This window comes from Primulina tabacum, chromosome 16 (genome assembly GCF_025594145.1).
Source record: "Primulina tabacum isolate GXHZ01 chromosome 16, ASM2559414v2, whole genome shotgun sequence".
Classification (NCBI taxonomy): domain Eukaryota; kingdom Viridiplantae; phylum Streptophyta; class Magnoliopsida; order Lamiales; family Gesneriaceae; genus Primulina; species Primulina tabacum.
Window position 1 is genome coordinate 2200493 of NC_134565.1, and position 27937 is coordinate 2228429.

At 33.3% G+C, this 27937-nt stretch overlaps 5 protein-coding genes across 5 annotated transcripts; all 5 read left to right on the top strand.

The window, feature by feature from the left end:
- The first annotated feature begins 3236 nt into the window (after positions 1 to 3236).
- Positions 3237 to 5176, top strand: LOC142529397 (putative N-acetyltransferase HLS1). Its single transcript, XM_075634932.1, has 3 exons — positions 3237 to 3497; positions 3702 to 3850; positions 4307 to 5176. Exons 1-3 carry the CDS (start codon positions 3294 to 3296, stop codon positions 5169 to 5171), a joined length of 1218 nt encoding a protein of 405 aa, XP_075491047.1. The 5' UTR covers positions 3237 to 3293; the 3' UTR covers positions 5172 to 5176.
- Positions 5177 to 9100: 3924 nt separating this feature from the next.
- Positions 9101 to 12041, top strand: LOC142529465 (protein LPA3-like). The gene is made up of 10 exons (XM_075634999.1): positions 9101 to 9109; positions 9533 to 9625; positions 9723 to 9785; positions 10014 to 10125; positions 10347 to 10432; positions 10950 to 11011; positions 11090 to 11192; positions 11298 to 11358; positions 11633 to 11715; positions 11820 to 12041. The coding sequence occupies exons 1-10, from the start codon at positions 9101 to 9103 to the stop codon at positions 12039 to 12041; spliced, it is 894 nt and encodes a 297-aa protein (XP_075491114.1).
- Positions 12042 to 14286: 2245 nt separating this feature from the next.
- LOC142529941 (putative receptor-like protein kinase At1g80870) lies at positions 14287 to 16640 on the top strand. The gene has a single exon (XM_075635664.1). The coding sequence runs from the start codon at positions 14370 to 14372 to the stop codon at positions 16422 to 16424; it is 2055 nt and encodes a 684-aa protein (XP_075491779.1). The 5' UTR covers positions 14287 to 14369; the 3' UTR covers positions 16425 to 16640.
- Positions 16641 to 19330: 2690 nt separating this feature from the next.
- LOC142529052 (uncharacterized) lies at positions 19331 to 21434 on the top strand. The gene is made up of 2 exons (XM_075634428.1): positions 19331 to 19584; positions 21071 to 21434. Exons 1-2 carry the CDS (start codon positions 19410 to 19412, stop codon positions 21160 to 21162), a joined length of 267 nt encoding a protein of 88 aa, XP_075490543.1. The 5' UTR covers positions 19331 to 19409; the 3' UTR covers positions 21163 to 21434.
- A 2900-nt stretch (positions 21435 to 24334) lies between these two features.
- On the top strand, positions 24335 to 27563 carry LOC142528787 (shikimate O-hydroxycinnamoyltransferase-like). Its single transcript, XM_075633957.1, has 2 exons — positions 24335 to 24975; positions 26530 to 27563. Exons 1-2 carry the CDS (start codon positions 24568 to 24570, stop codon positions 27415 to 27417), a joined length of 1296 nt encoding a protein of 431 aa, XP_075490072.1. The 5' UTR covers positions 24335 to 24567; the 3' UTR covers positions 27418 to 27563.
- The last annotated feature ends 374 nt before the right edge of the window (positions 27564 to 27937 follow it).

Genomic DNA, 27937 nt, shown 5'->3' on the forward strand with positions numbered 1-27937 from the left:
CCTTTCTGTCATTTTCTGGATAGTTGGTCGAATTATGACATCTTACCCCACATGTTCAAAAATTACAATTTTTAAAACTTTCACTAGCTCGGGTTTGAAGTCTTCTGAAATTTTTCTTTGTTGGTGTACATCCTGTACTTCGAGATGAGTTCGGTGCTTGAGATGTCATGCTGCTTCTTGATGGTCAACTTTTTTGCTCAGGTTTGTAAGATCTAGCATTTTGTCTAGACCATAATGTTCTTGGTTTCCAACAATTAATTCCACTTCTTCCCTTTCTGACATAAGGATGAGATCTAAAGCTCTTCATTTTCTGCCTTTGTGGCTTACTTTCAATGATTGTTAGAAGATCGTTTTCTTTACAACATAAGGGTGCACATTTATTAATAACCCTTAATCGGTTTAAATTTTTTTGTAATGTTTCATGTGACATAATGCTGCCAATTTTTCTTTAAGAAACGAGGTCCTTCGTGCCAAAATATATGGATTGCCAATGACTTATTCTCTAATTAGCATTTCTCACCAAGGACTTGACACTTTGGAGAAGAAAAGTTGCATTACTATTTTTTCTCCGACCTGAATTTAATCTATATTTAGTGAATAACATTATACATTCATACACCAAATATATATCATGTGATTTAAGACTATACAGAGCTTGAATGTATTGTTTTTTTCTCTATGTCTTGACTATTAAAATATTCTATTTCTATAAATTGTGGCTTAAATAGGGTAGTCATTCTCCCATCTATCTCGTTAAGAAATTCTCGCACTAGGACCGAATCTTTAATTTATGCCGAAGTCATGTCCTATAAAATTTTAATTGATCCCATCAGACTCATTTCTAGAAGTTTAATAAATTCCTCTTTGTTGAGATTAAGTATTCATGCTTGCGATTCTCATAGCCGATGCCCATTCATCTATGATATCTTCTATGTTTTTTAAATCTAGTACATCAAGATTAAGTATAACCCCGAAAGTATGTATTGGTTCTAAAACAAATTCCCCATAGGATGCTTGGTGCAATAAAAATTGATTTCTCATCGACCTTGTTCCCGCTGAGTGTGCTTCTCCACCTACTTGAAATCTGTTTGAGGTCCTCTCATATTTGTATTATGATATCTCATATTTTCCCTTGGGTGGTTCATGGGAATATGACCAAGTTATTGGGAGAGGTTCACCCTTTGTTGTATCCATATTCAGATATACAATCTTGATATTCGCAAAAGACTCAGCAAGATATTGAAGATCTTCTAAACCCATCATTTCTATAGTTGTCATCAACCTAATTTCTTTTCCGAGAAATTTTCAATCAGATTGATAAATTTTCTTCGTCGGTTAAATTTTTTTGCATTACATTGACATTCCCTCTTTGGTGTAATAAGGGTTCAATACCAGATGATGGTGATAACCTTCCTTCCGATACCTTTTTACTAAAACTTGGTTGTTGTTATAGAGTTTGGATTCTTGTTTGAATATCCTTTAATGTTCTAATAATTTTTTCTTGTTTTTCAAGAATTTTGTCAATTTTATGTGGTAGATAGTATAACTGATTGTCATAATTCTATACCGTCTTTTAGATCTTTCTTAGATCTCCAGAGAGTTTAGAGGAATCCAAGACTATTTTTAGGAACCTATTACTTTGAGTAATGAGTTTAGCTTATAATTCTGATGTGTTCCTCTTTTATCCTGATGTCTAAATTTGGTTAGTCATTCTTTTAAATATTCTGAAGTATTGGATAAATCCTATAAAGATTTATTCTCGAATACATGTTCAGATCCATAATTTTTGCGAAAATATCCCTCTCAAACATTTAATTACATAGTAATAATAACATTATATGTTTGAAATAGTTTGACTTCGACTCTGATATCATTTTTAGCCCAATAAAACAAATAATAATTGTAAGAGTATTTTTGACATGGTTAGAGAGTTTAAACAGAGTTTTTAAGGTTTAAGGAGTAAATAACAACTTATGTTTTGATTTGGAGATTTATCACCCATAAATCCTTTAAGTTAAATATTAATTTTAATTTTAATTTTAATAAATAATATGTTAATTATAGATTATTAAGAAGCATTTATTTTTATTTAATAAAATTCGGAGGTTTTTATTTGTAAGAATCAATGGCGGCTCTGCCTCGCCGGTGAAAATTGAAATGGCATAAGATGGAACCTAATTTTAGGTATAATTAAACTTGATTTATAATTTTCCTGGCATTGAATTTATAAAAATTTCTTAAAATTTTTATATACTTACTAATCGCTTAATTTATACACACAGCCCACAAAATATAAATATCAAGCTTATGTCCCCTTTACACGAAGACCGATGGGGCGAGACCATCTGGATGATCAGAGACGGAGTCGGTGGGGATTGATTGGTGCATATCCTCTATCATAAATAGAAATGACAATTTTTTTTTTTATTTTGTGTCGAGCTTCGTTTTTGGTTCCTAAAAATATTTTACTGGAGGAATTTTTTGGACAATAGAAATTCCATATTTTCACGATAATATGATATTGTTCATTTTGAATTTAAGTTTTTTATGAATTTGCTTTTAAACTTTATTAAAAAGCATCGTATCAATGGAAATATCATTCCATATTATTAACCCATGATTTTCTCCATGTATTTTAAAACGTGGAACTTTGGTTAAATTTTCACCAATCCTCACCCCTTAACAAATGACCAATATTCTTTCCATGGTCCAGACATCCTTTCTTGGGGGTTACTCATCTTCATTGCATCGGGAGCATGCATATTTATTAGGAGCTCTCACCTCTTTCGTTAATTATCCGAAGATTCCACCCACATGACTCGATCTAGACCATGACTCTGATACCAATTGTTGTGGCTTGGAAAAATCACATATCTCCATAATTATATGATATTGTCTATTTTTGTTCTCATGAATTTACTTTTGATTTTTATCAAATAGACTTCGTATCAATAGATATATCATTCCATTTTATTAACTTACGATTTTTTTATTATATTTTTTATATGTTATTTTGAATGCAACATCAACATAATTATATTTAATTAGAAATATATATATAATCCACTATACAATACATATATACTGGTATATCCCAGTTTATTTATCATGTAAAACGAGACCGACACATCCCATCGCATACATCGTACATGTTTGCAGCCACGTCATCGAATCCCACTGGCTATATATATTCATCTTTCGGATGTAAAAATTTCACATCACAGAACAAAATTCCCCGCAGAAATTTGATAGAACCGAGGATACATATATACTGATTGTCACCAATATTATACATGTCTTCCCTGAAAATAGCAGCAGCGATTCACCCGCCGGTGGCCGTGGCGGTGAGAGAGTACGACGAAAGGCGAGATAAGGAGGCGGTGGAGGAGCTGGAGCGGCGGTGCGAGGTGGGGCAGCCGGGAAAACCGGCCCTTGTCACTGACCTCATGGGCGACCCTGTAGCTAGAGTCAGGAACTTCTCGTCACACATTATGTTGGTAGGAATGAGAACTACAATATTTATACAACATATTTCATTTTTTACTCTTCAAAATTAGTATATATATTTCTTATCAGTAGGTTGGAGTTCGTTATAATTGAACTTGGACTCGAGAAATCGTTCTAAATTCATGACATTGATATCAGAAAAACTATACGTTATCAACCAATTACTAGTAACGATATTCTTGTAAAATGTATAGGTGGCGGAACATGGAAATGGAAGAGAAATCGTGGGTGTAATTAGGGGCTGCATTAAAACCGTAACAAGTGGAAAATTAAGGTCGAATGAATCTCCAATCTATGTTAAATTGGCCTATATTCTTGGACTCAGGGTGTCATCTTCCCACAGGTTCGTCCATCTATAATTTCAGCATATATATATGTGTATGTATATGTGTGTGTGTATATTTGAGGGAATATGAGATATATATTTTCGTCAACAGAAAATATCTTTGTACTTTTCAGTATTAATACAATAATATAATAGTCTTATTTTATGGTGAGTCGATGCAACCTGTCCCCTTGGTTATGTCTCCATCTGTTCTTTTATTATTTTGTGCAATAATTATTCCATTCGATGCACCAAAAACTAATCATTTTTGTCAAAGAACATATTCCGTACAGTTTTAGATTGCATGATATGTCCCATTTGACAAATTAATTAACAATATCCTCTACTTTTTTTTTAAAAAAAAAAAACTCGATTTGTAGACTCCACGTTGCGAATTCCATAACTTTATTATTATTATTATTATTTTAATCAATTTTTGATTTTGTCCTAATGGGGTTCTTGATTTTACTTCAGGCGATTTGGCATTGCAACAAAACTTGTTCAAGAATTGGAGGGGTGGTGTAAACAAAATGGTGCAGAATATGCATACATGGCTACAGAATGTAGCAACAAGCCCTCCTTAAGTTTGTTCACCCAAAAAAACAATTATGTGAAATTCCGAAATCCCACGGTTCTGGTGCAACCAGTTCACGGGCATTATAAATTATTACCATCAGATATAACTATTGTTCGTGTTCCTCCAAATTTAGCCGAGACAATGTATCATGCTCTATTCTCAAACTCGGAGTTCTTTCCTAAAGATATTGATGTGCTACTTCACAACAAGCTCAATCTAGGAACTTTCATCGCCTTCCCGAAGAGGGATATCTCGAATTGGAACCCTAAGAAGGGCGATTTGCCATCATCATTTTCCATTTGTAGCATATGGAACACCAAGGAAGTCTTTAGGTTGCAGCTTAAGGGAGTTTCAGCTCTAACACATGCAGTTTGCATGGGTACTAGGGTTGTCGACTCAATGTTCCCATGGTTGAAGATACCCTCGATACCAAACGTTTTCAAGAATTTCGGGTTCTACTTCTTGTACGGGCTTCACATGGAAGGCGAGGATGGTCCGCGACTCATGAAAACTTTGTGCAAATTCGTGCACAACATGGCAAGAAACGACCGTGGTTGTAGGGTGGTGGTGGCCGAGGTAGGGCAAATGGATCCAGTGAGAGAGGCCATTCCCCATTGGAGAAAATTCTCATGGGACGAGGATATTTGGTGTGTAAAGAAACTTCAAGAAGATTTTAACAACAAAAACTGTGACGATCATTGGTTGAAATCATCTTCTATATCACATTCCAAGATTATATTTGTTGATCCTCGTGATCTTTGATTCAATAGTTACAAGTTTTTCTACCCATGTAATTTCTTGCCTTCTTACGTTAAATACCATCATATCTTAAATATAAGATGACAAGTCTAGTCACCATCTCAAAGAACTTGGGGATTTATCAAAAATTAAAATCGTAGAATCGAAAACATCAATAAAAACTATGATAACGATGTAACTCAAATCTGTTAATATATATAACAATAGCATCACACGCTAGCTGGGTTATCCCAAGTCAGCGGGAAAGCTGGGCTAGGTGTTCTTCCCTGAGCTCAGAAAGGAGCTGTTCGCCTCGAGGCTGTACTATTCTCCTTTCCTGTGTCAAGTTTGAGGGGGTACGAGCGACCAGACTTAACATAAATACAAATATCATATTTTTATTTTAGGTGAAATTGCATCGTATTGAAAAATATGAAAGCGCTTTGTGATTATCATCTCTAGTCATAATCACAAATAAATTGCCCTTTGATGATTGTATAAGTTAAAAAGTTAGAATGATCCAATCTTGTAACTGAATGTCACATCTTGATCAAGTCAACCACATATATTCTTGATGATTGAAATAATTAACTTTACACTAGGATATTCTACGACCACTATAGTTTGCCCAGACAAAAAAAAGGGAGACAAAAGTAGACATCTTCCCATTAATTTTTTTTTTTTGTTTTTTTTTTGTCCCTCCACAATCCATAAAATATTGAATATTTCCTATCATGTCATTTATATTAGATTATCATTATCTCGCACCACTCAAAGTTTAAAATTTTCAAAGAAATTTTAGTTTTGACAATCAAGATATTCTTATGCATTGCGTGATTCAAATTCAAGCATAAGACGCTTAGAGTTGTTATTAGGTATGGGCAATCGGTCCAAACCAAAGTGAACAAATCGAAACGCCAAAACTGAATAAACTATTTTTTCTACCAACCAAACTGATCGATTTTAGCCATTAAAATTGACTAAACTAAACAGATAAAATATCGGTTATTTCGGTTATTTTTCGGTGGATAACCAAAATAACCTATATTTTTTAAGAAAATATTTTTTAAAAAAAATTTTCACTTCTCATTTAATTTTATTAAATTCAAACAATCAAGAAAATAAAATAATAAGCTGTGGAATAATTATTATGATTTACGACTTATAATAATAAAATCAGATTTTTTGTTTAAAGCACAATACTTTGTTTTAAAGATATATTTAAAGTACAATACAAAAAATAAAAATTGTAAAAGGCCAGTCCCAATAATAATTATATATATAATATCGGTTTAATTAGTTTAACCGATTTTTTACATTTTTAAACCGAGACAATTTTTTTTAAAAAAAACCGATTGACTGAACCAAAATTCCGATTTTTTACATGATAAATGATTTTTAAAATCATGCATGGTTGCATAAATTTTGTTATGCTAAAAGATTATATGCTTTAGAATTTTTACGAATGTTACGATATGAAATAAAGACTATATGATTCTATGCATGATGACTTTGTGGTGGAATTGGACATGTTTAAGAATTTGGTTAATGGACCTTAAGATAGGTTGAAAATGATTGGACTATATTAATTTTTGGTATTTAATATTAATGTTCTACTTCTTGGGTCAAAAGTTAATCGCTGAAGATTCTGAATGCTTTATGGGACATGTAGGTTTCTAAGAAAATACTGATTATTCGTGGTTATTAGTTGAATTAATTTTTGGAATTACACGTAAGGATTAATGATTCGAAGACTGCGATAATCATTAGAAGTAAGAAAATGTATAATTTGGGATGTTAGGTTTCGATGGAAAGGTATTATCGATTGTGTGAATTGATTTTGGGTTAATAAGCTTAAAATTATTGAAAATTATGTCATAGGAAACCTGTAGAGGGGAATTAAGAATGCCAAAAACTTATGAGTTAGTTGTAGGATTTTCAAAATTAAGGATCAATTATATAATTCTTGAGGAAATTAGGAATTTATTTTGCAACTGTCAAGAAATTTGGGGACTAGTTTAGCAATAAGGGAGAATTGAATGGTTTAAATAATAGAAATTTTCAATGATTTAGACTTGAAAGATTATTTATAACCTTGGAATATTTTGGTTATAACGTTATAGGGAATGTTAATCAAGGGTATTGTAGGTTGGATCGATATTAGGCTTGAAAATTTAAGCTTTAGTAGGTGTGTTTGGGATCATAATGTGGAAGTATGATAGGTTGTTGAACATTTGTGATATAATATAAGGAAATTAATATACGATAAGTGTGGTCATCCATTTTGAATATTAAGAATTGTAAGAAAAGTCGAAATTCAAGATTATAGAAAAATGGAACTAGGTCACCATGGGTCATTATAAGTTGAGATTCGCAAACAAGGATTTAAAAGGTAGATTTAATTGGGACTGAGGAGATATAAGGACACACTGAGACTTAATTTTTATCAAAGTAACACAGCGGAAGCGTGGATTATTGGGATACTAGAATTAAGAGTCTAAACTTTTGACTATCTGGGTAAGCAAATTTCGAAGACGAAATTTAATTTAAGGGGGGAGATTGTAGCATCCCGAAAATTCGAAGGTCCACATGAACCACATGCATGTAAGAATATCAACTTCTTATGTATTTTAATTGCTTAAATGGATTATGTGGGATATATTTATATGATTTTATAGTAGTTGTCCACTTGAATGCATTAAAACTGTATTTTAAAAGGTTATTCGAGTTGCAATCGAGGAACATAGACCGAGGGCTGAAAAATAGAAAATGTTTTTATTATTCAATTGTTTTTAATTATTTAAAATAAGAGTTATGCTTTTTCTTATTTTTGAAAATAAAGAATTTTGATGTGATTTTATACGCCGGGACGTAATTTTTATTGGTATACAATTTTCATAAAAAATACGAACGTTTCGACAACCCGGCTAATAATTTCACAAACTTTATTAAACAAAATAATTTTATTAAGCACTAATAGGCTTATTGGACCTAGATAACCTTGTTAATAGGCATAAGCTGCCATTAATATTTTATTTAGTATTTAAAGTGCAAACTCACTCCATAATTATTCATAACTCACGCTCCCTCACCCAACAAATTCAAGGACTCTTTTTTCTCTCAAACTCACGGCACGCACAAGAAAAACAAGGAGAAAGTTTCGAAAGTTGTCAAGGAAATTCAGCCAACGTCCCCTCGTCGTCGTTCTTTCATTTGTCCACGATAATTCGTGCGTTATACTCGCAAAAGCACGTCATATTCTTTCCTTTACTCATCATCACACCATATTATGTATTTATTCATGAATTGTATGAAAATCAAGTGACAATTTTTATGTATTTTCGTTTTTTCACAACACATGAATTTTTGAAGCTTGTTTTGATCCAAAAACTTGATGTATATGTTCATGAAGGGGCTGCCATGATTAGGGAACGTTTAAGGGGTGTTTTTACACGATTTATAGAGTCCTAGGAAGCACGAAAACGCTGCACACGATAATTGATTAAGCTGGAACCGAATTTGCATGATATTGGTGTCAAGCACATCAACATTAAGTATTTAGCCATACGAGAACGTGTTAAAGATAAGAAGTTACTTATTGAGCACATTAGCACTGAATTGATGATTGCAGATCCTTTTGACTAAAGGCATGCCACCATTGAAATTCAAGGATCATACAGATAGAATGTTATTTGGTTCCTTTATGTAATTTTGTTGTAAGAACAAATTTAATGAAACTATGATGTGATATTTTCTTATACTTGTTGTGTACACATTCATTGATTTGAGATATATCAATAAAGTTGGACCTCGAATAAACATAAGGTTTATTCATTAAGTTATACAGTTTGAGATACATAATGCATTGTGATACATGGAAGATAATACACGTTTCTAGAGGACCTATCACCATGATTCATGTGTTTTGTTTTCTCTTATGGTAAATGAGATATATGGGTCAAGTGTGAGAATGTAAGAAAAATGACCCATATCAATCAGAAGAAGGAAAGACGTGTAGGAAATGGTGACGGCCATTGCCTACAACTTTTGACAAAAATGATACATGCATCGTCTCAACTTTAGAAATTGAGATGTGTACACGTTTCTTCTTTTGAATCTCGACTCTCGATACACTCATCGAGAAACGCCTATAAATAAGGGTGATTGAGGTCCCTAAGTACACACATCAAAAAATATATATATATATATACACACACACACAATCTATCGAGAGCGTGAAGTGCTTAGAAGGCATCAATCGAAGAAAAAGTAGAGAAATAAAAATTTTCAATGGCCGGAGGTAACAATCGATTTGCTTCCGCTTATTATATATCATGTATATATACACGTAGAAACATCATTTTTGAGAAAAAATTCTAACATAGGGATCATCTGATGAGTACAGTGGTGCCAACATTCAACTTGCGTTAGCATTTGTTAGAAAGCTACAACAGAAACAGGAAACAAGAGCTTGCATCGTAAGAAAATCATCTTCAGTTTTGATTTTCATTTGATGGTATAATTTCAATTTCAGGACATGGAAGTCAAATAAGCTGTATGCCATGATGCTTTCAGGTATTCCCCGATAAACCAGAAAGGCGTAGGGCCACAGATCTTTTTAAAGCAGCTCTCGACTCGGTAACTTAATTACTTTTTTGTTTTTTTGTTTCCGAATTGCATAGGATCAAGAAACATTGCCCAGCGCATTTGTCATAACCATATTTTTATTCTGCCTGCTCGTTTGATGGACTCTACTTGGTTAAAATATATATTGTTCTTCTCAGGTGATGACAAGTTTATCTGCCAAAGAAACGTGGAGTTATTTTTGTAGAAATTTTCTCATTCATTATTGTAAAGAAAATTCAGATTGATGGAATAACGATTGGATCCTTGGATGACGTTCCTAGTGGTGCAGTCACGTCGTTCTTCAAGTCCATAAGAGACACATTGGATTTTGATTTTGCATATGAAAATGAAGGTTGTTTTCTTAAATGCCATCGGGAATCCGAATAATTGTCATTAACTTATCAAATCTTCCATGACGTAAAATATTCAAAAAGCTATAACCAAGTTTAGATGATAATCATAAGACTATTAAACTTTTATGTTGAAATGCTCATGTTTGACACGACTAACTTTGGAGTGATTTTGCTAACATGATTTTAATTTCACCATTCTGATTACTGACTTGCGATGCAGGTCGTTGGAAATCCAACAACCCACCCTCACTTTATATGTTCATCAATTGCAGCACACATGATCTTTCTAGTGTAGACAAGTATGTGGTATGTCATTTATTTCATCTTCCCAAGCCATTTCCATGTTAAATGCAAATAGTTGTTCAATAAATTGATCATTTTTAGACTAGTACAAACAATGTTGTAAATGGAGGGAGGCGGTGGTGGGCCGGCTAGTAACCGTCTACCGCCTCATCCGCCTAGGCGTTTGAATTTTTTTAATTGACTTTGACTGATTTTTAAAATTATTTGATTTTGATATTTGATTAGGATTTTAAAATCATTGACTATCTCGGTCGTCTGCTTGACCACCTCCACTGTATCGGCCACCTGCTCGGCCGCCTCACCTGCCGGATAGCTTCGGACCGTCTATAGAGACCACCTTAGACAAATGCGGGACGGTCGAGGGCTGCCTACCGCCTAGACGGCCTCGACCGCCATTTAGAACACTGAGTACAAAGGTGTTTAGTCGACAGTCATTTAGAACATTAGAACACTTGGTACAAATATTTTTCATCGATGATGTGTATGTGAACTAGTTGTTAATGTTTTCTGGATGATGTAGGAAACATTTGCTTCTTCCACCCCCACTCTTCTCTTCAACTTCAGACACTACGGTATGCTAAAGTTATATTCATTCTGATGGATTATCGATTGTATCCTTCACCATTCATTGTCTGTACTGAATATCATTTGTAAGCGCAGTGCTGATCTCGGTCTTTTAGGATTTCCTACCAGGGATTTGCGTTATCGTTTTCTTTCTCAATTCGCTTCCATTTTTTATATTCGAATAAGAGAGTTCTCAAAGGTACTGCCTTGAATTTCAAAATTCTATACAGAACCTTTTTGTTCTGTTTTTTTTATTTATTTTTTATTTTGGGTGGTACAATTATTTTTTCTTGGCTTTCGAAAGACAGTTGCTGTGGCACCTTATGTGGCGAACTATACTGGAGCATTATTTTGTCAATATCCCGGTGAGCAATACATATGCTTAGAGCTTTTAAGTCTGGATGCTTCTCTTCTGCCACGTTTTTCGGTCTCTGCCTGCTAAAACTTTACTGGTTTGTTTAATTGCATTCATTGTACCGCTAGGTAGACTTATGGTGGAAAAAAAGATATTAATAGATCACTTCATGCAATCCCAGATTGGAGTGATTCTTAGATCTTGTTCCAACAAAATTTAGAGAAGTTTAGGAACCTAGAGCGAAAATCAATGGCCATAAGCAAGTCATTTATCAACTTGTTCAGGGCCTTGGCAGGTGATGTTGAAGCAAGGAGATGGGTCATATGCATGTATAACAGAGAGTGCAACTCGATTCACTTTGGCAGAAGTAAATATACATTAATTCCTTACCGCTTCTTTTCATTATTCTAGTCACTTTATTATGGCTATGAGATACAAACCTGCTGACTTAGGAAAGTTTTTACTTTCAAGGCTAAGGAAGCATTACTTCGGGTATTGGGACTGCGGGAGAAGGAAGGAAGCTCGCTTGAGTTCCTTCGAAGAGGTTACAAGGTTATCCTCTCTCTCTCTCCTTACACTCACGTATTAGAAGTAACGAAGTATATCAAATTTGTATATTCACTAAGTAAGTGTCATCTCAACCGTGTGTACAAAGGAAATAATTACATATTTCCTAGTGAATTTTTGCCATGAGGCGTTGCACAAGTATTCGTACTTGTGCATAGTTTAAATTTGGTTTCCATTTATTCAAGTTATAATTATGTGTCAATAATTAATTTCCGCTGCATGTTCTCGTGTTGACAATATCAGATCACAACAATAACTTCTGATACAAACAAAATATTAATTTCATGTACATTCATGATCAACAACGACCTCTCGATATATATATATATATATATATATATATAGCTTATATTATCTTACGTCATAAGATATGGTGAAGAGTTGAATTTTTCAGGTTCATGATTTGTTAAACCATCTATACTATTTTTTATGGACAATAATTGTTATTTTTATTTTACAAAAATAAAGTCCACTGTATTTTTAATATTAATCATCTAGAAGTTTTGGTGACAAATGTTTTAAAATTTTTGAATCAAAAGTAAAAATAACTTCATCGAATCAATCCCATAGATAACCATGTTTGAGACGATCGAATACTCAGAGGTAAGAAATCTGACTGGATGAACTCTCAATTTGGTATGGAAACTTTGATATATTAAAATTGACTTTGACATGAAACAATTACAAATAACGAAAATTTTAAAAGACAGAAAGTGGAAAGTGAACCGACAAACCATTTAAGGCCTTAAAAATATTCGGTCCCATTTTCTTCCTAAATTCCTGCAAAATGCTCTCTTTAGTCAAAAGCTCCCCGATATCCATCTCCTCCTCACAAATTTCAACTCGATTCCATTAATTTAATCAAAATTAAACAACAATATCTGATAGTATTATCCTCCCCCATATAAATTAATAAACTCACAAATTTTGTACATAATAAGTTATATATATATTTTTTAAATTTAGGCAAAAACTTAGTGTGGGACGGTCTCACAGGTCGTATTTTGTGAGACATATCTCTTATTTGGGTCATCTATGAAAAAATTATTACTTTTTATGCTAGACAAAAACTTGTATGAGACGGTCTCACGGGTCGTATTTTGTGAGACAGATCTCTTATTCGGGTCATCCATGAAAAAATATTATTTTTTATACTAAGATGATTACTTTTTATTGTGAATATCGGTTGAGTTGACATGTCTCATAGATAAAGATTCGTGAGATCGTCTAACAAGAGACCTGCTCTTTATGCTAAAAGTATTACTTTTTATTGTGAATATCAATAGATTTGACTCGTTTCACAGATAAAGATTCGTGAGACCGTCTCACAAGAGACATATTCTTGAATTTATAATAGTAATGGTGATCTTGCTCTAAAAGCAACGAGGAACCTACACAAACTCCTCCCAAAACCCTTGCCACCACTAATATTCAAACAAAAAATAAATAAAATTTTGCAGTCTTTTTATGCCATTTTATTTCAGTCTTAAATTTTGTAAAGTTCCGTTAATGCAACACCTTTAATGGGAGGATGATTTGGGAAAGTATTTATTCCCAAAATAAAGTTTCGAAGAAGTTGCTTGAAAATTTCAATCCATTTTGTGAGCTTTTCATCTTAGGACTTGATTCATAATACACAACAAAAATATGTCAAAACTAAGTCAAGAGCTATCTTTTTTTCGTTGTAGGACCGAGTACTTACCGCTTTACCAAAAGCTATAACTTGTGGTAATAATGCAACTCAAATATTTTAAACCGCACTAGTAACTCAAGCACCACGATTCGATCGCTCTACCAAGTAGGAACAATTATTGCACCCAACAATCTCCCTCTCAATAATTACACTCTTTGCAATCAATGAGAATCAAACCCGTGACCTTGGCTCTGATACCAATTGTAGGACCGAGTGCTTAACGCTTTACCAAAAGCTATTGCTGGTGGTAATGGTGCAACTCAAATCTTTTAAACCTCACAGCAACTCAAGTACCACGATTCGATCGTTCTACCAAGCAGGGACAATTATTGCACCCAACATTCGTTGTCACGAGCATTCTAACAATAAAAAATTAATTAAAATTAAATGTTTGTTCAATAATATTTGCGAAATTTCCTGACAAGATCTTGAGTTGGTGACTGAATGTAACAAATTCATCCAAACTAAATAATATTTAACTCAAATTTTTGAATTATTATTTTATTTAAAGATATTGATTTATGTATGATTTACGTTGTCATACAAAAGTCAAGTGTCTTGCATAATAAGAAATACTTGCAAAATTCAAAAATAAAATAGCTATCGGTAAAGTTCCAATAATGTTAATCTCGATAAAGTCAGGACAAACTTCCTACCCCACCAACACGATAAATTAGGAAAAAAAAAGGGGGAGTGGAAAAAAGAAAAGAAAGACACGCACATATATCATCACCATTTTTTCTCGATCATTTCAATGAAAAATGGCTTCAAGACAGCCATCACCACTTGATTCGAGACCGAAAACAAGCATAATTTTCCTTGCAATCTTAATATCTGTATCTTCTGTGATTCTCTTAGTTATTCTGTATCTTCTTCACCGTTTCTGGTACTCTCTGGTGCACAGGTCCCGCACCAGCCCATATGATTCCACCGAGCCACTGAACAAGCTTCAAAGATTCACTTACAGAGAGCTCAAGAATGCAACCGGCAATTTCAGTGAGTCCAATACAATAGGCAGAGGAGGTTCCGGCACTGTTTTTAGAGGTATTCTAAAGGATGGTAAATTGGTGGCTGTGAAACTTCTTGACTCAACTTCATTACAGTGTGAGCAAGAATTCCAGAATGAGTTGAAGATTCTTGGTGGGCTAAAGTCTTCTTTTCTTGTTTGTTTATTGGGTTTTTGTGTAGAAAAAGAGAAGAGACTTGTGGTTTATGAGTACATGCCTAGCAAGAGTTTGCAAGAATCTTTATTTGTTGAGTCTGATAATTTGTGCTTGAATTGGACCAGGAGGTTTTCCATTATTCTTGATGTTGCAAAGGCATTAGCTTTCTTGCATCTTGAGTGTGAACCAGCTGTGATCCATGGTGATGTGAAGCCAAGCAATGTGTTGCTTGATGCTGAGTTCAGAGCCAAGCTTTCGGATTTCGGGTTGTCGAGAGTGAAGCTCGAGGGTGAATTTGGGGTAGATTTGTTTAGCCAGGACTTGGGGAAAAGTCAAGAGTTGTGGAAGAGTCAAGAGCTTTCGGAAAACTGGAATGCCGGTGGTTTAGTTGGAGAGAATGGGATTCATGAAAATGAGGAGGTAGATTTTGCTTTGGCTTTGCAAGTGTCTTCTTCTTTGAAAACTAGTTGCAAGATTAATCATATCGATAGTAGATGTTGTAATATGAAGGGAAAAGAGTTGTTGAGTGATGATAATGGTGGGGAGGATTGTGATAAGTTTATGCCTTATGATTATGATTTATGTGATATGGATCATTGCAAAGATAATAGTAATGATAACGTTTTTGTTGGTGCGAAACAGTGGGGAAAAGACTGGTGGTGGAGACAAGATGGGAGTGGTGAACTATGTAGCAAAGATTATGTGAATGAGTGGATTGGGACTCAAATCTGTTCTTCACCGAATCCCCTTTGGGATGAAGAAATGGGGGTATCCAGGGAGCAAGCCAACTTGGATAACTGCAAAACGAAAGGTAAATTCGACGAAGCAATTGGGAAACCTGTAAGAGAACACGGGATTGAGTATCCTAATACAGTAATTGAGAATGGTGTACGGAAGGGAATCGAAATATCTCAGCCTGTGTGTACTAAGAAGCATCGGGCTATGCACGAATGGTGGAAAGAAGAGAGTTTAGATGAACTCGATAACAAGAACCGTGACCCAAAAAAGAGCCAAGCATGGAGAAAAAAATGGTCCAGAGTACCACATTTTGGTTTAGGGAAAAGCTTTCACTTCAGGAGGAGGAAGAACAAAATGGGACACAAAGAGTGTAAACGTGTTAACAAGAATGTGGAGTTTAGTTTCAGTGAAGGATGGAGGAAAAAGAAAGTGCGTTCCACGGGGAGCGACATGTGGAGTGGAGATCTTTTCAGTCGAGAGTTAAGTAGCACAACGAGCATGAGAGGGACACTATGTTATGTAGCACCAGAATGCAGTGGCTCATGTGGATACTTAATGGAGAAAGCTGATATATACAGCCTAGGTGTACTGATTCTAGTCATTGTATCGGGTAGAAGACCGTTACACGTGCTTTCGTCCCCAATGAGACCTGAGAAAGCAAACTTAGTAAGCTGGTCTCGGCTCCTGGCTCGATCCGGAAGCCTGCTAGAACTCGTGGATGAACGGCTCAATAGCGAGTACAATAAAGAACAGGCAAGCTTGTGTGTTAACTTGGCACTTTCTTGCATACAGAAGACGCCGGAGCTGAGACCGGATATTGGTGACATTGTGAAGATATTGAACGGTGAAATGGAGCTTTTACCACTTCCATTGGAGTTCTCCCCTTCTCCTACTTCAAGAAGAAGGCTTAGGTGAAATGAAGATAACTAGTTATTGCAGCTGACTTGGGATGATAATTTGCTTTATTTTGGTTTGAATTGTGAATAAATCTAGTTTAATTTTTTTTGTAAGTTAATTGATGATTTTTTTTGTTTAGAGTTGGTATCATCTGAGACGGTTTCACGAATCTTTATCTGTGAGACGGCTCAACCCTGTCGATATTCACAATAAAAAGTAATACTCTTAGCATAAAAAGTAATACTCTTTCATGTATGATCCAAATAAGATATGTCTCACAAAATACGACTCGTGAGATCGTCTCACACAAGTTTTTGCTTTTTGTGTTTAATCTTCAAAATATTTAAGAATGTTCTACATTGAGTTGGACTAAACCAAGGTTCTAAAAAGCGTGAAGCGTCCCTGAAGCGCGGATAGTCGAGCTCCAAGCTTTTCAAACTTAAGCGAGATTAGCACATACTTAAGCGTGAAAAAATGTTTTTTTTTTATTTTTTATTTTTAGTGTAATTGTAATTATCTAAAACTAATAAATATATAAAATAATACATAAATATGATAAATTTAAGTCTGATGTATTAATTCTCATATTTATAAAAGCATAAAAATCTCAAAATTGCAATCTTTATTTGTTTTTGCGACTAGACCACAATAAAAAATGCTAAATATTTGTCAAATCATTATCAGACATACTTAATCATAATTACAATTAAAAATAAACATCTAAATCATAAACTTAATTTATTATTTTAAAATAAATAGACATACCTTCGAAATAAAAAATTTAAAAATAAATAGATACGATTAATTGTGTTTAAGCACACTTAATTAAATATTTTAATTACGCTTAATTCGGTCAAACTACTGTTAAACCGTTTTTCCCCTTTTTCTTCGAAGCGGGACGTTTTTGTCAAATTTCAAGTTTAAACGCGCTTAAGCGAAATTTAAACGGGCTTTTTAGAACACTGGACTAAACTAATGTGTCTTTTCGAGTTTTTCAAATATGATTAATGGGTCATAAGGTGTTAAAAACATAGTCAACTTGCATATGTAATAATGTAACATAATGAGGATTTAATGCTTTCATTATTTATTATTCTTAACAAGCAAATACTCTTTGTTTGACATTACTCAGATTTTATTTATTTAAATTAGTCGCTCTTTCATATCTTATTTAAAGATGAATTTTCAATCCAATTTTTTTTTACATATTAAAGGAATATATTTTGTTTCTTTAATTTGATGGGAAAAGGCTTTATAACATATGCAATGAATGAAATGATTAACTAATATCTCACTCCATGCGAGCATGAACGCTTAAATAATTATCTTAAAATTATTGATATAATCAATACATTTAATTATTATATAATTTTATTATATTGTTTGAGATTATATTCAAATTCGGACAGTTATTTTGTTGTCAAATTAAATTATTTATCATTGTATTCGAAATAATAATAATAATATTTGAATAATCCATGTACAAAAAATTCATAACGACATTATTCACTAAAAAATTGAAAAACCTAATATTATATATATATATATAAATTTATAGTTTATTTAATATTATAGAATATGAAGAACAAAATATATAAAATATCACAAAACCCAAAACTGAGCCATAATTAAATGAAATGATGCGATCAATGAAAATATTTAAAAGAGTGTTATTAACACTCAACTTTTTTTAAAAAATACAAGTTATATTTATTTATTTAATCTAAAATACATAATATGCCCTCAAATGATTTTTTTAAAATATTGATATAAACATACGCTATCTTTATATATTTTTATTTTATTAAATATGAACAAAATATTAAAACTAATTCATAAAAAAATTTATGAAAACATCTCATAAGTTAGTTTGTGATACAAATCTTCTATTCGATCCGATTTCTGAAAAAATATTGTTTTATATCAAAATTATTATTTTCACTCAAGATATGGATCGAGTCTACCCGTCCCATAGATATAGATTTATGAGATCGTTTCACGGGAGAATTACTCAAACTAATTTATATAAATTTATTTTTTTCTACCTCTAGTAAGTTTTCATAAGTATGACAAATAGTTTAATTAGACTACTGATTTCTAATATTTTTTTAAGTATCATAACACATTATTAAATGATAATGTTGTTAGATTTTTTTTTCTTAAAAAATATGTTGTAGCAAATTTTAAGATATTTTCCTTTTTTTCAAATAACTATTTTATTTTTATTTATAATATTTATTTAATTTAATAAATTACAAAAAGAATTGTAAATGTTTGTATAGTTTGTAAGTATGTTGTTTGTCGATTTAGATTTTAGGTTTCTCAAATAATTTATCTTTAGTAGAACAATAAATATTTGTACTATTATATTTTAATATAAATTATTATTTTAATTACATATATAAATATATAAATAATTTTTTAGTTTAATACTATTTCAAAATCAATATATTTAAATAAGTATATGAGAAATGATGTGGAATATTATTATTTTTTACAAATAATTATTTAATAATATTGAAAATCGAAATATTATTAAATATAATACTAATTAACGTTTATTTATTTTTTTAGTATGAAATTTTTGGCGAGAACATACCATATATATCAACAACTCTACTCTCTCTATGCATGAATGTAAGTGAGAGCTTCGGCACAACTTTTTTTTTAATAAACTAATCAGTTAATATTAAATATTAATTTCAATTTTTAATATTAAAATATACAAAATATTTAAATTTAATTTTAGCTCAAAATTTGAATTCAAAATTCTCAAACCAACCAAAAACATACTCTTCAAATCGTGTGTTTTAAAAGTAAACATATTGCAAACCATCTTTCATTTTGGCCCAAATTAAACTTCAGGCTCGTTAACTTTTATTATGGGCCTACTGGCCTGGACCAAACCTTTTGGCAGAATAATCCGACGTCGTAGCGGGTTTTGAGCTGAAATCGGAAGCTTGCAAGCGGAGAAAGACGGGTTTAACGACAATAGCAGCAAGAATGAGCAGTGATTCGAAGAAACCCGGCAGTGGAGCCGGTGCGGCGGCTGGAGGAGGAGGTGGATTTGGCGCTAGATTGAATCACTATCTATACAGCGGTGAGAAGAAGCATGTGGCGGCTGGCATCGCCATCATTGGAGTCCTCTTTGGTATCCCATGGTACCTCAAGAATCGAGGTTTTTTTCTTCTTCTATTCTTTTAGAATTTCCTATGTGATTCTTTATTATTTCACCCGATTATTGGAAATGGCGTTAATTTGGCAAGTTGATTTAAACAAATTCGTAGCTTCTGTCTGTAATGGTACTCTTATCTTCGATGATTGATGATTTGATTCAATATTTTTCACGGTAATCCATGGCGGATTCTATATTATCTTTGTGGAGTGGGGAGCGTAGACTGTTGAAAAACTTGATGTGAAAGGATCGTGTGGTTCAGTAGTCCATTGGAAATTACTGGAGTTCTATCGAATTTGTGTTTTAAACAATTTGAATTCGAGGAAGGATGTGATTGATGATTGAATTATGAGTCTTCAGGTTAAGGAATTTCAAATTCCATAATTTTTTTTTTTTGAGTGATTTAAATAATGGTTTTTCATTATACTGAAGAACTGATGACTGTAAATGTTTATACTTTGTTTTTAATTCATGGAGTAACCGATCATACCTCAAAGACTTAATAATAAAGGCCAAGCAGAATTAGAAAAACGATAGCCTCATGTGTTCTTCTAGGATTTCACATGTTTTGCAATGTATTTATGTAGACGTCCCAAAGAAAATGGTTGACTTAGCTGTTATAGAACAAGCATTACTCAAAATGCTGAAAGTTTGGAAGATCTAGATACAAGCTACAAGATATCGTTTCTTAGCTTCCATATATAAAGGAAATGAGGTGATATTAGCTTGGTTGAGCTCTTGAACTTACAGAAAATCAGAAATTCCTTCAAGTTAAACTTCTTGTTGATGAGAATCAGACTTGCTTGGTTGTACTGTGGTTTTTTTTTTTCACCTTCGGTTGGCTTTCTTGCCAATTCTCCTTGCATAGTCACATACGATGGGAAAAATGGAGATGTCTAGCCTTTTTTTCGTTGGGATCATTATCTTCATGGTTTTTTTTTTTTTTTTTTAATTTCTGCATGATCTAACTTCTACACTTGAGAATTTAACTGTCTTTGATCTCTAATATTTTTATTTCTGATTAAAAGGACTGCCAGTTAACAGAAATTAATAGCTAAACATGGCTTGGCATCATTACTTGGTATTAAATATCACATTAAAATCAGTTGAAACGATGATTCAAGCTTCTTGGTTAAAGGACATTATGAAACATCAACATAGAACATTATCAAATCTTGGTTATACCTCAATTTTAATTTCCAATCCTGGTATTGAGGATCCATCAATTTGTTTGGATATTGTCGTTGCTGTGATAAAGAAAATACAATAAGTCGCTTGTTACTTGTTAGCCCTTATGCACAAGCAAGAACTAAATAAAAGATATGGAAGTCAATCCTAAATGAATTGCTTTACTGTGTTTTACTACTTGGAACTTTTTGATCACATGGCTCGAATTTCTCATCTCTGTATATGCTATTTTTTTCCTTTTGAATTTGAAATGTGTTTGAAATGAGCATCAGCTAAATGTAAGATGCTTATTTGCTTATAGGCTCGAAGCATCAATCTCATCAAGATTACATGGAAAAGGCCGATAAAGCTAGGGGTGAAAGACTTTCTGCTGGTTCGTCCACAGCCAGGTGAAAACGAGTCGAATCTCTTCCTTAACTCCCTTTTTGCAGTCTCTTTCAAATGGCAACATTCTACGTCTCTTTTACTTATATTTTGACATTCTTCGATGATTTCTAAAAGGAACTCATGAAGTCCTATGGTCATGGTTGCAAGTGATGGATTGTGAATTATGTATTCTTAGACCCGGATTACAACTTTAGCTGAGAAATAGATGTTATCGGTAGATTGCTTTGTGATTTTAATTAATGTTTAATAGTATATAAACGAATCTACCACCTTTCTTAGTTTGAGTATTTGGTGAGAGGAAGTCTGGAACTCGAGACACTGGCAAATTTGAGGTAACATGCGATGAAGTCAAATGGCTGGTGGCGGTTTGTAGTAGTTTATGTCGGCATTTTCGGGCTTGCCATATCGATTTCAAGAACAATGTGCATTGCCTATGATGAATTATGTTGAGAACATCCATTGATATCAAAATTTTGACAGAAAACAAACGAATCAGTCCTGTAATTGATGAATCAATTGAGGTTCTATCAAATTGAGCATAAGTTTTAGCAAAAAATAAAATAAATTAGCCCCAATGTACTATTGAAAAAATTGGAAAAAATTGATCGGAAGTCAACAAATCGATTGGAATTTTTTGTAACGGAATTAATTGGATAATGTTTTGGGAAAAATAAATTCGCCTCGATCGCTTTACGAGCTCTATGTTATTTTTTTAATTCTTATTTTGTAAATACCTTAATTGAAATACGGTACACCTGGTAATTAACATCCTATTAAATTCAATACCTTTTTTTTAAAGATCAAATTTAATAGACTTTTTGGCTCTAAATAGATTCTCTCTCATCCGGAAGTTAATTCTAGGCTTTTAGCCACATGGTTCGCATGCGCCGTTGTATGATGTGTCCAAGATTATCCCATCAAATAAAATTAAAAACTAAACGACAATAATATATATATATATATATATATATATATAAATGTTTTTTTATTATAAAATCATTTGATACTTGCAAGTTTTGTTTTGTTTTGTTTTTAAATAAAAAAAAGAAAGAAAACATACCTACCAAAAAAATTTATATGCGACGGTCTCACGAATCGTATTTTGTGAGACATATATCTTATTTGGGTTATCCATGAAAAATTATTACTTTTTATACTAATATTATTATTTTTTATTGTGAATATCGGTAGGGTTGATCCGTCTCACACATTAAGATTTGTGAGACCTACTCAAACATGTGAGGCTAGTAAGTTCAAACTAAGTTTTCTGATACGATGATTGGATCCTAAGTTCCATTTTGTTTTTGTTTTTCGTTTGACATGAAAGCCCCCCCTTACGACCAAGTCGTGTGTTGCCTACTTGACTTTGTTTGCGATTCACGTCAATGCATATTTACTAGTTAGAACCACAAGTGTTTAACCAATTCAAATCATACATCTTTTTTCCAAAAAAAATGTTGTACTATTCTGACTCGTTAAATTGGATCCACGAACATTTATTGTAAGATATGATCTATTATAAAATGAAATCTTTCACCCCGTCTAAAAAAAAACTACACCGAAAGTTCTATTCTCGATGTATGATATATATATATATATATTCCATATAGGAAGTAGTTTTAAATGTATATATCTATCATTAGGATAAGTCTCTTGTGAGACGATCTCGCGAATCTTTATCTGTGAGACGGGTCAACCCTACCGATATTCACAATAAAAAATAATACTCTTAGTATAAAAAGTAATATTTTTTCATTGATGACTCAAATAAGAAATCCGTCTCACAAAATACGACCCATGAGACCGTCTCACACAAGTTTTTGTCCTATCATTAATTTGTACTGTTTGACTCGTGGAATAGGGTGGAATAGGAAACAATTTAGTTTAAAGATGCTATTTCCACCCGGGGTTGGTGCAATGAAAACCACATTAGAGTTGGTGAGAAAATGGACATGTGTTAATTTACATTGCCACACGTTAGAGTTGGTGAACTGTGAATATGTTTGGAATGTAGCACAAACCAATGCCACTCACCATCTCACCAACTTTGTCAACCAAAGTCAAATCTTCCCACTTTTATTTCTTGTACCATTATTATTATTAGTTTAATTATTATAATAATTTTTCTGGGTTCGATTTCTTTCGATGAATAAAATCTACTGTTCGTATTTGTTATTGAACGAGTAACCAATTAAAATGGGAAAAAAGGATTTCAACGAAGAAAAAAACTCTCTACAATCATGAAAAATAATATCCAAAAAAATATATGCAATTTTTTTATTGGAACAAATTGAAATTTATAATTATGTTTTCATTTTTTATAATTAAATTCATTTTATTGGTATATTAATATTGATATATGTTTGAGTGTCGATTTTGCTGAAAGCTTTATTTTTTAAATTATATCTTTAGATATGTTGTTTTCAATTAAACTTGAAATTATTTGTTATACCTTCCAATATATTTATTATGATCCCAATAAATATTGAAAAATTTATTGGTTGTGTATTCATTATGTCTAAAAAATATATTGTTTTTATATAATCTCGTGTAGGTTTCATGTTATACGAAAATGTGTTGATTATTTAGTTTTTTTTTACATATTAAATTTAGATATCACATAATAATAGAATGATTATTGTAAAAGTAAAACAGTAAACGATTGAATAGAGGAATTTACTAACTGTAAGTAAAATTTACATTTTTGAGAAAAAAACTATTATATATATATGGTTATGATACGTTGTTTACTTATTGTCAAAAACTTGTGTGAGATGATACATGTCTGTATTTTGTGAGATCCATGAAAATGTATTACTTTTTATTTTAAAAGTATTGTTTTTTATTGTGAATATCGGTAAGATTGACTCGTCTCTCAGATAAAGATATGTGAGACCGTCTCACAAGAGACCTATTCTTACTTGTACGTGGACACTTCAAGATTGTTACAAGATATTCATGGAAACATATCATGAAACGTCACATCGATCGTCTCTTCACCTACGTTTCCAAAATATCGAAAAATACTTCCACGATGACATATGGAGTGCACACCAAAAAATGACATCATATTATATATATGTAAATAAATGTGGTCATTAATAAATTATAAAAATAATCTTCTTCGTTAGGCGTGGTAGGTAAACCTTAAAAGATTATAAAATAAGCCTCTGTATTCATCATTTCTCCTAGTAATAAACTGCACCGTACCAAAGCCGTTATTCTCCTCCTCCGCCACGGCGCCACCCACTGCCACATTTTGGACAACAATTTCTTTGAACACTAATTTATTTTTCAGGCGAAAAAATTAATGATTCCCTGTTTTATAAGCATCCATACTTAACGTTCATCGTATACACCAGCTTGTCTGCCGTGATTCTGTCGATAAAGTGGGACTCGAAGCCAAGACAAATGAAAATCGACGTGAAGAACTCAACGTTGGTTTCTCCGGCGGCGGCGACGCCGAACGTCAGCCTATGGAACTCCAACGTTGACCTGGTGGTGCCAAACTTCCACACACCTAGCGTCTACTTTTACCGTCCCACGGGAGCGGCGGACTTCTTCGACGCCAGGGTTCTCAAGTTGGCACTGGGCCGCGCGCTGGTGCCGTTCTATCCAATGGCGGGGAGACTCAAGAGGGATGAAGATGGAAGGATTGAGATCGACTGTAATGCCGAGGGAGTGCTTCTGGTGGAAGCGGAGTGCCACGGAGCGGTGGATGATTTCGGCGACTTTGCTCCGACGTTGCAGTTGCGCCGCCTCATCCCGGCCGTGGATTATTCCCTCGGAATCTCAAGTTACCCACTTTTGGTGCTGCAGGTGATTTCTTGGTTTAGTGTTTGTCACGTTCTTCGGGATTTATTTCACGTAAAACAAATATATAGTCGATAAAATCGAATAAAAATTATAGTTTATTAAACAAATTAAACTTATTTCTACGTATAATTTTTAAAATATTTTATTGATTAAAAAATTAAAAATATTTAAAAATTAATTTTCACAAACACTGCCTAAAATCTATTTTTTTTTTAAATCGGATTATTCTCCCATCTAATTGATCCACTAAAAGAACACGCGCACTTATTACATGCACTGCCCACCTCCCATAAAAAGAGATTTTTTTTTTAATGATTTATTTTGGATTAGGTCAATTGCATTATCACTTGTTTTCCGATTTACAATACATGCTAATTAAAATTGTTTTTTTCTTTTTTGGTATTTAAAGTTTATTAATGAAAAAAGATTGTTTTTTTAATTTTTTTTTACGAATTTCCAATTTCAATTGCATTTATGGGAACTTGTTAATTTTAGTCACCAATCCTCGGATCCGTTCAATCAGTGAAAAAAACGAGTCAATCTTGAATATCTCACACTAATTTGGGATATGTTATCAATTACAATTGGCTCGTTTAATTAGATGCAAGTTGATAGGATTGTGGTTGGGGGTTGGTTAGATGGTGTGTCACTTATTTATATGAGTAAGTATCTTGTGAGATGATCTCACGGATCTTTATCTGTGAGACGCGTCAATTCTATCGATATTTACAATAAAAAGTAATACTCTTAGCATAAAAAGTAATATTTTTCATGGATGATCCAAATAATAGATCCGTCTCATTAAATACGACACGTGAGACTGTCTCACACAAGTTTTTGCCATTATATATATATATGATCACACATATTTACGTTGAAGTATTTGCTTATAATAAACACAACAAAATATAACATTTTTAGAATTTAATAGAGGTTGTAGAATTAAATGTGACAGTAAGTATAATATTATCTATTCCATATTACTAAATTAAAGGTTATTTTGAAATAGAGACATTAATTTTTTGAGTAGGTCTCTTGTGAGACGGTATCACAAATCTTTATCTGTGAGACGGGTCAACCCTATCAATATTCACAATAAAAAGTAATACTCTTAGAATAAAAAGTAATACATTTTCATGAATGACCCAAATAAGATATTTGTCTAACAAAATACGATCCGTGAGACCGTCTCACACAAGTTTTTGTCTAATTTTTTTTACTTTTTTTAACTTGAACGTTTTTTATTTTATCTTGTTATTCGACAATTCACGGTTTTAGTCCCTTAATTGGATTTTTTTAAATTTTAGTTATTTTTTATCACAATGTTGACTGTGGTATTTGATGTGAGCAATGTCTTTCGTCATATCAATAACTTTAATGGATACTTAATCGGAAAAATTATTAAAATCGAAATTAATAACTATTTAAATAAAAACCTGAAACCAAAAATTGAAAATACAATTGGGCTTCATTTTGTTGCGTAGAGTTGAATTGTAATGTGGGGAATGGAATCATGCAATGGTAGCTCTATCCCAATGAATTTCATTATGATTACAGGTAACGCATTTCAAATGTGGTGGAGTTTCCTTGGGCGTTGGAATGCAGCATCACGCAGCCGATGGATTCTCTGGTCTCCATTTCATAAACACCTGGTCGGACATGGCCCGAGGCCTCGACATCACCGTCCATCCCTTCATCGACCGGACCCTCCTCCGTGCCCGCGATCCGCCCCAACCACAATTCAAGCACATCGAGTATCAGCCCCCTCCATCCATGAAACTCACAAGCAAACCTGATACATCCCCTGATACAGCAGTTTCCATATTCAAGCTAACCCGTGATCAGCTCAACACTCTCAAGTCCAAGTCGAAAGAGGAAGGAAACACGGTCACTTACAGCTCGTATGAGATGCTGGCAGGCCATATTTGGCGATGTGTGTGTAAGGCTCGTGGGCTGCCTCAAGATCAGGACACGAAACTGTACATCGCAACGGATGGGCGATCCAGGCTCCGGCCCTCGCTCCCATCAGGCTATTTTGGCAATGTGATCTTCACAGCAACTCCGGTTGCTGTATCTGGGGATCTTGAATCCAAGCCCGTATGGTATTCGGCTAGTAAAATTCAAGATGCTTTGGCTCGGATGGACAATGACTACCTGAGGTCAGCTCTTGATTACCTGGAACTGCAGCCTGATCTGAAGGCACTTGCTCGTGGAGCGCACACTTTCAGGTGCCCGAATCTTGGGATCACAAGTTGGTCTCGGCTGCCTATCCACGACGCAGATTTCGGATGGGGCAGGCCGATCTTCATGGGACCGGGTGGGATTGCGTATGAAGGTCTAAGCTTCGTGTTGCCTAGTCCGACAAACGACGGCAGCTTATCGGTGGCCATCTCTTTGCAAACCGAGCATATGAAGGTTTTTGAGAAGCTCTTGTATGACATTTGAGTCCATTTTCATTGTTGCTTTATAACTTTGTCCTTTTGTATGAATTCACATTTCTGTCAATTAGAACAGAAGTTTGAATACATTTTTTATCAGATTTACTGTGACTATATATAATGTAAACGAACTAAAATGACGTTTCGATTGATAACCTCTATTAGAAAATCGTTTCGACAAATTTGCCAAGAAGCATTGAATTAGTGCTTATACACAAGCACAGATTCAAGACAACAAATAATTAGTAAGAACATAAGCCAAAATGATAATGAAGACACTAGAGATTTTACGTGGTTCGGCTAAAAATGATCTACGTTCACCACGCCCACACAATTATCTCCAATGTATACAGCTTACAAATTCCTGAGATACAAAAGCAATCTCCAGGATGAATTCAATATCCCACTGCTTTTCACTTACATCTCAATCTGCAAAATACTTGATCGACCTTATATATATTATTTGAACCTTTGTTCATGACTGTCCACAAACCGGTGATGGTGCAGAAAGGGTTGATTAAATTTTT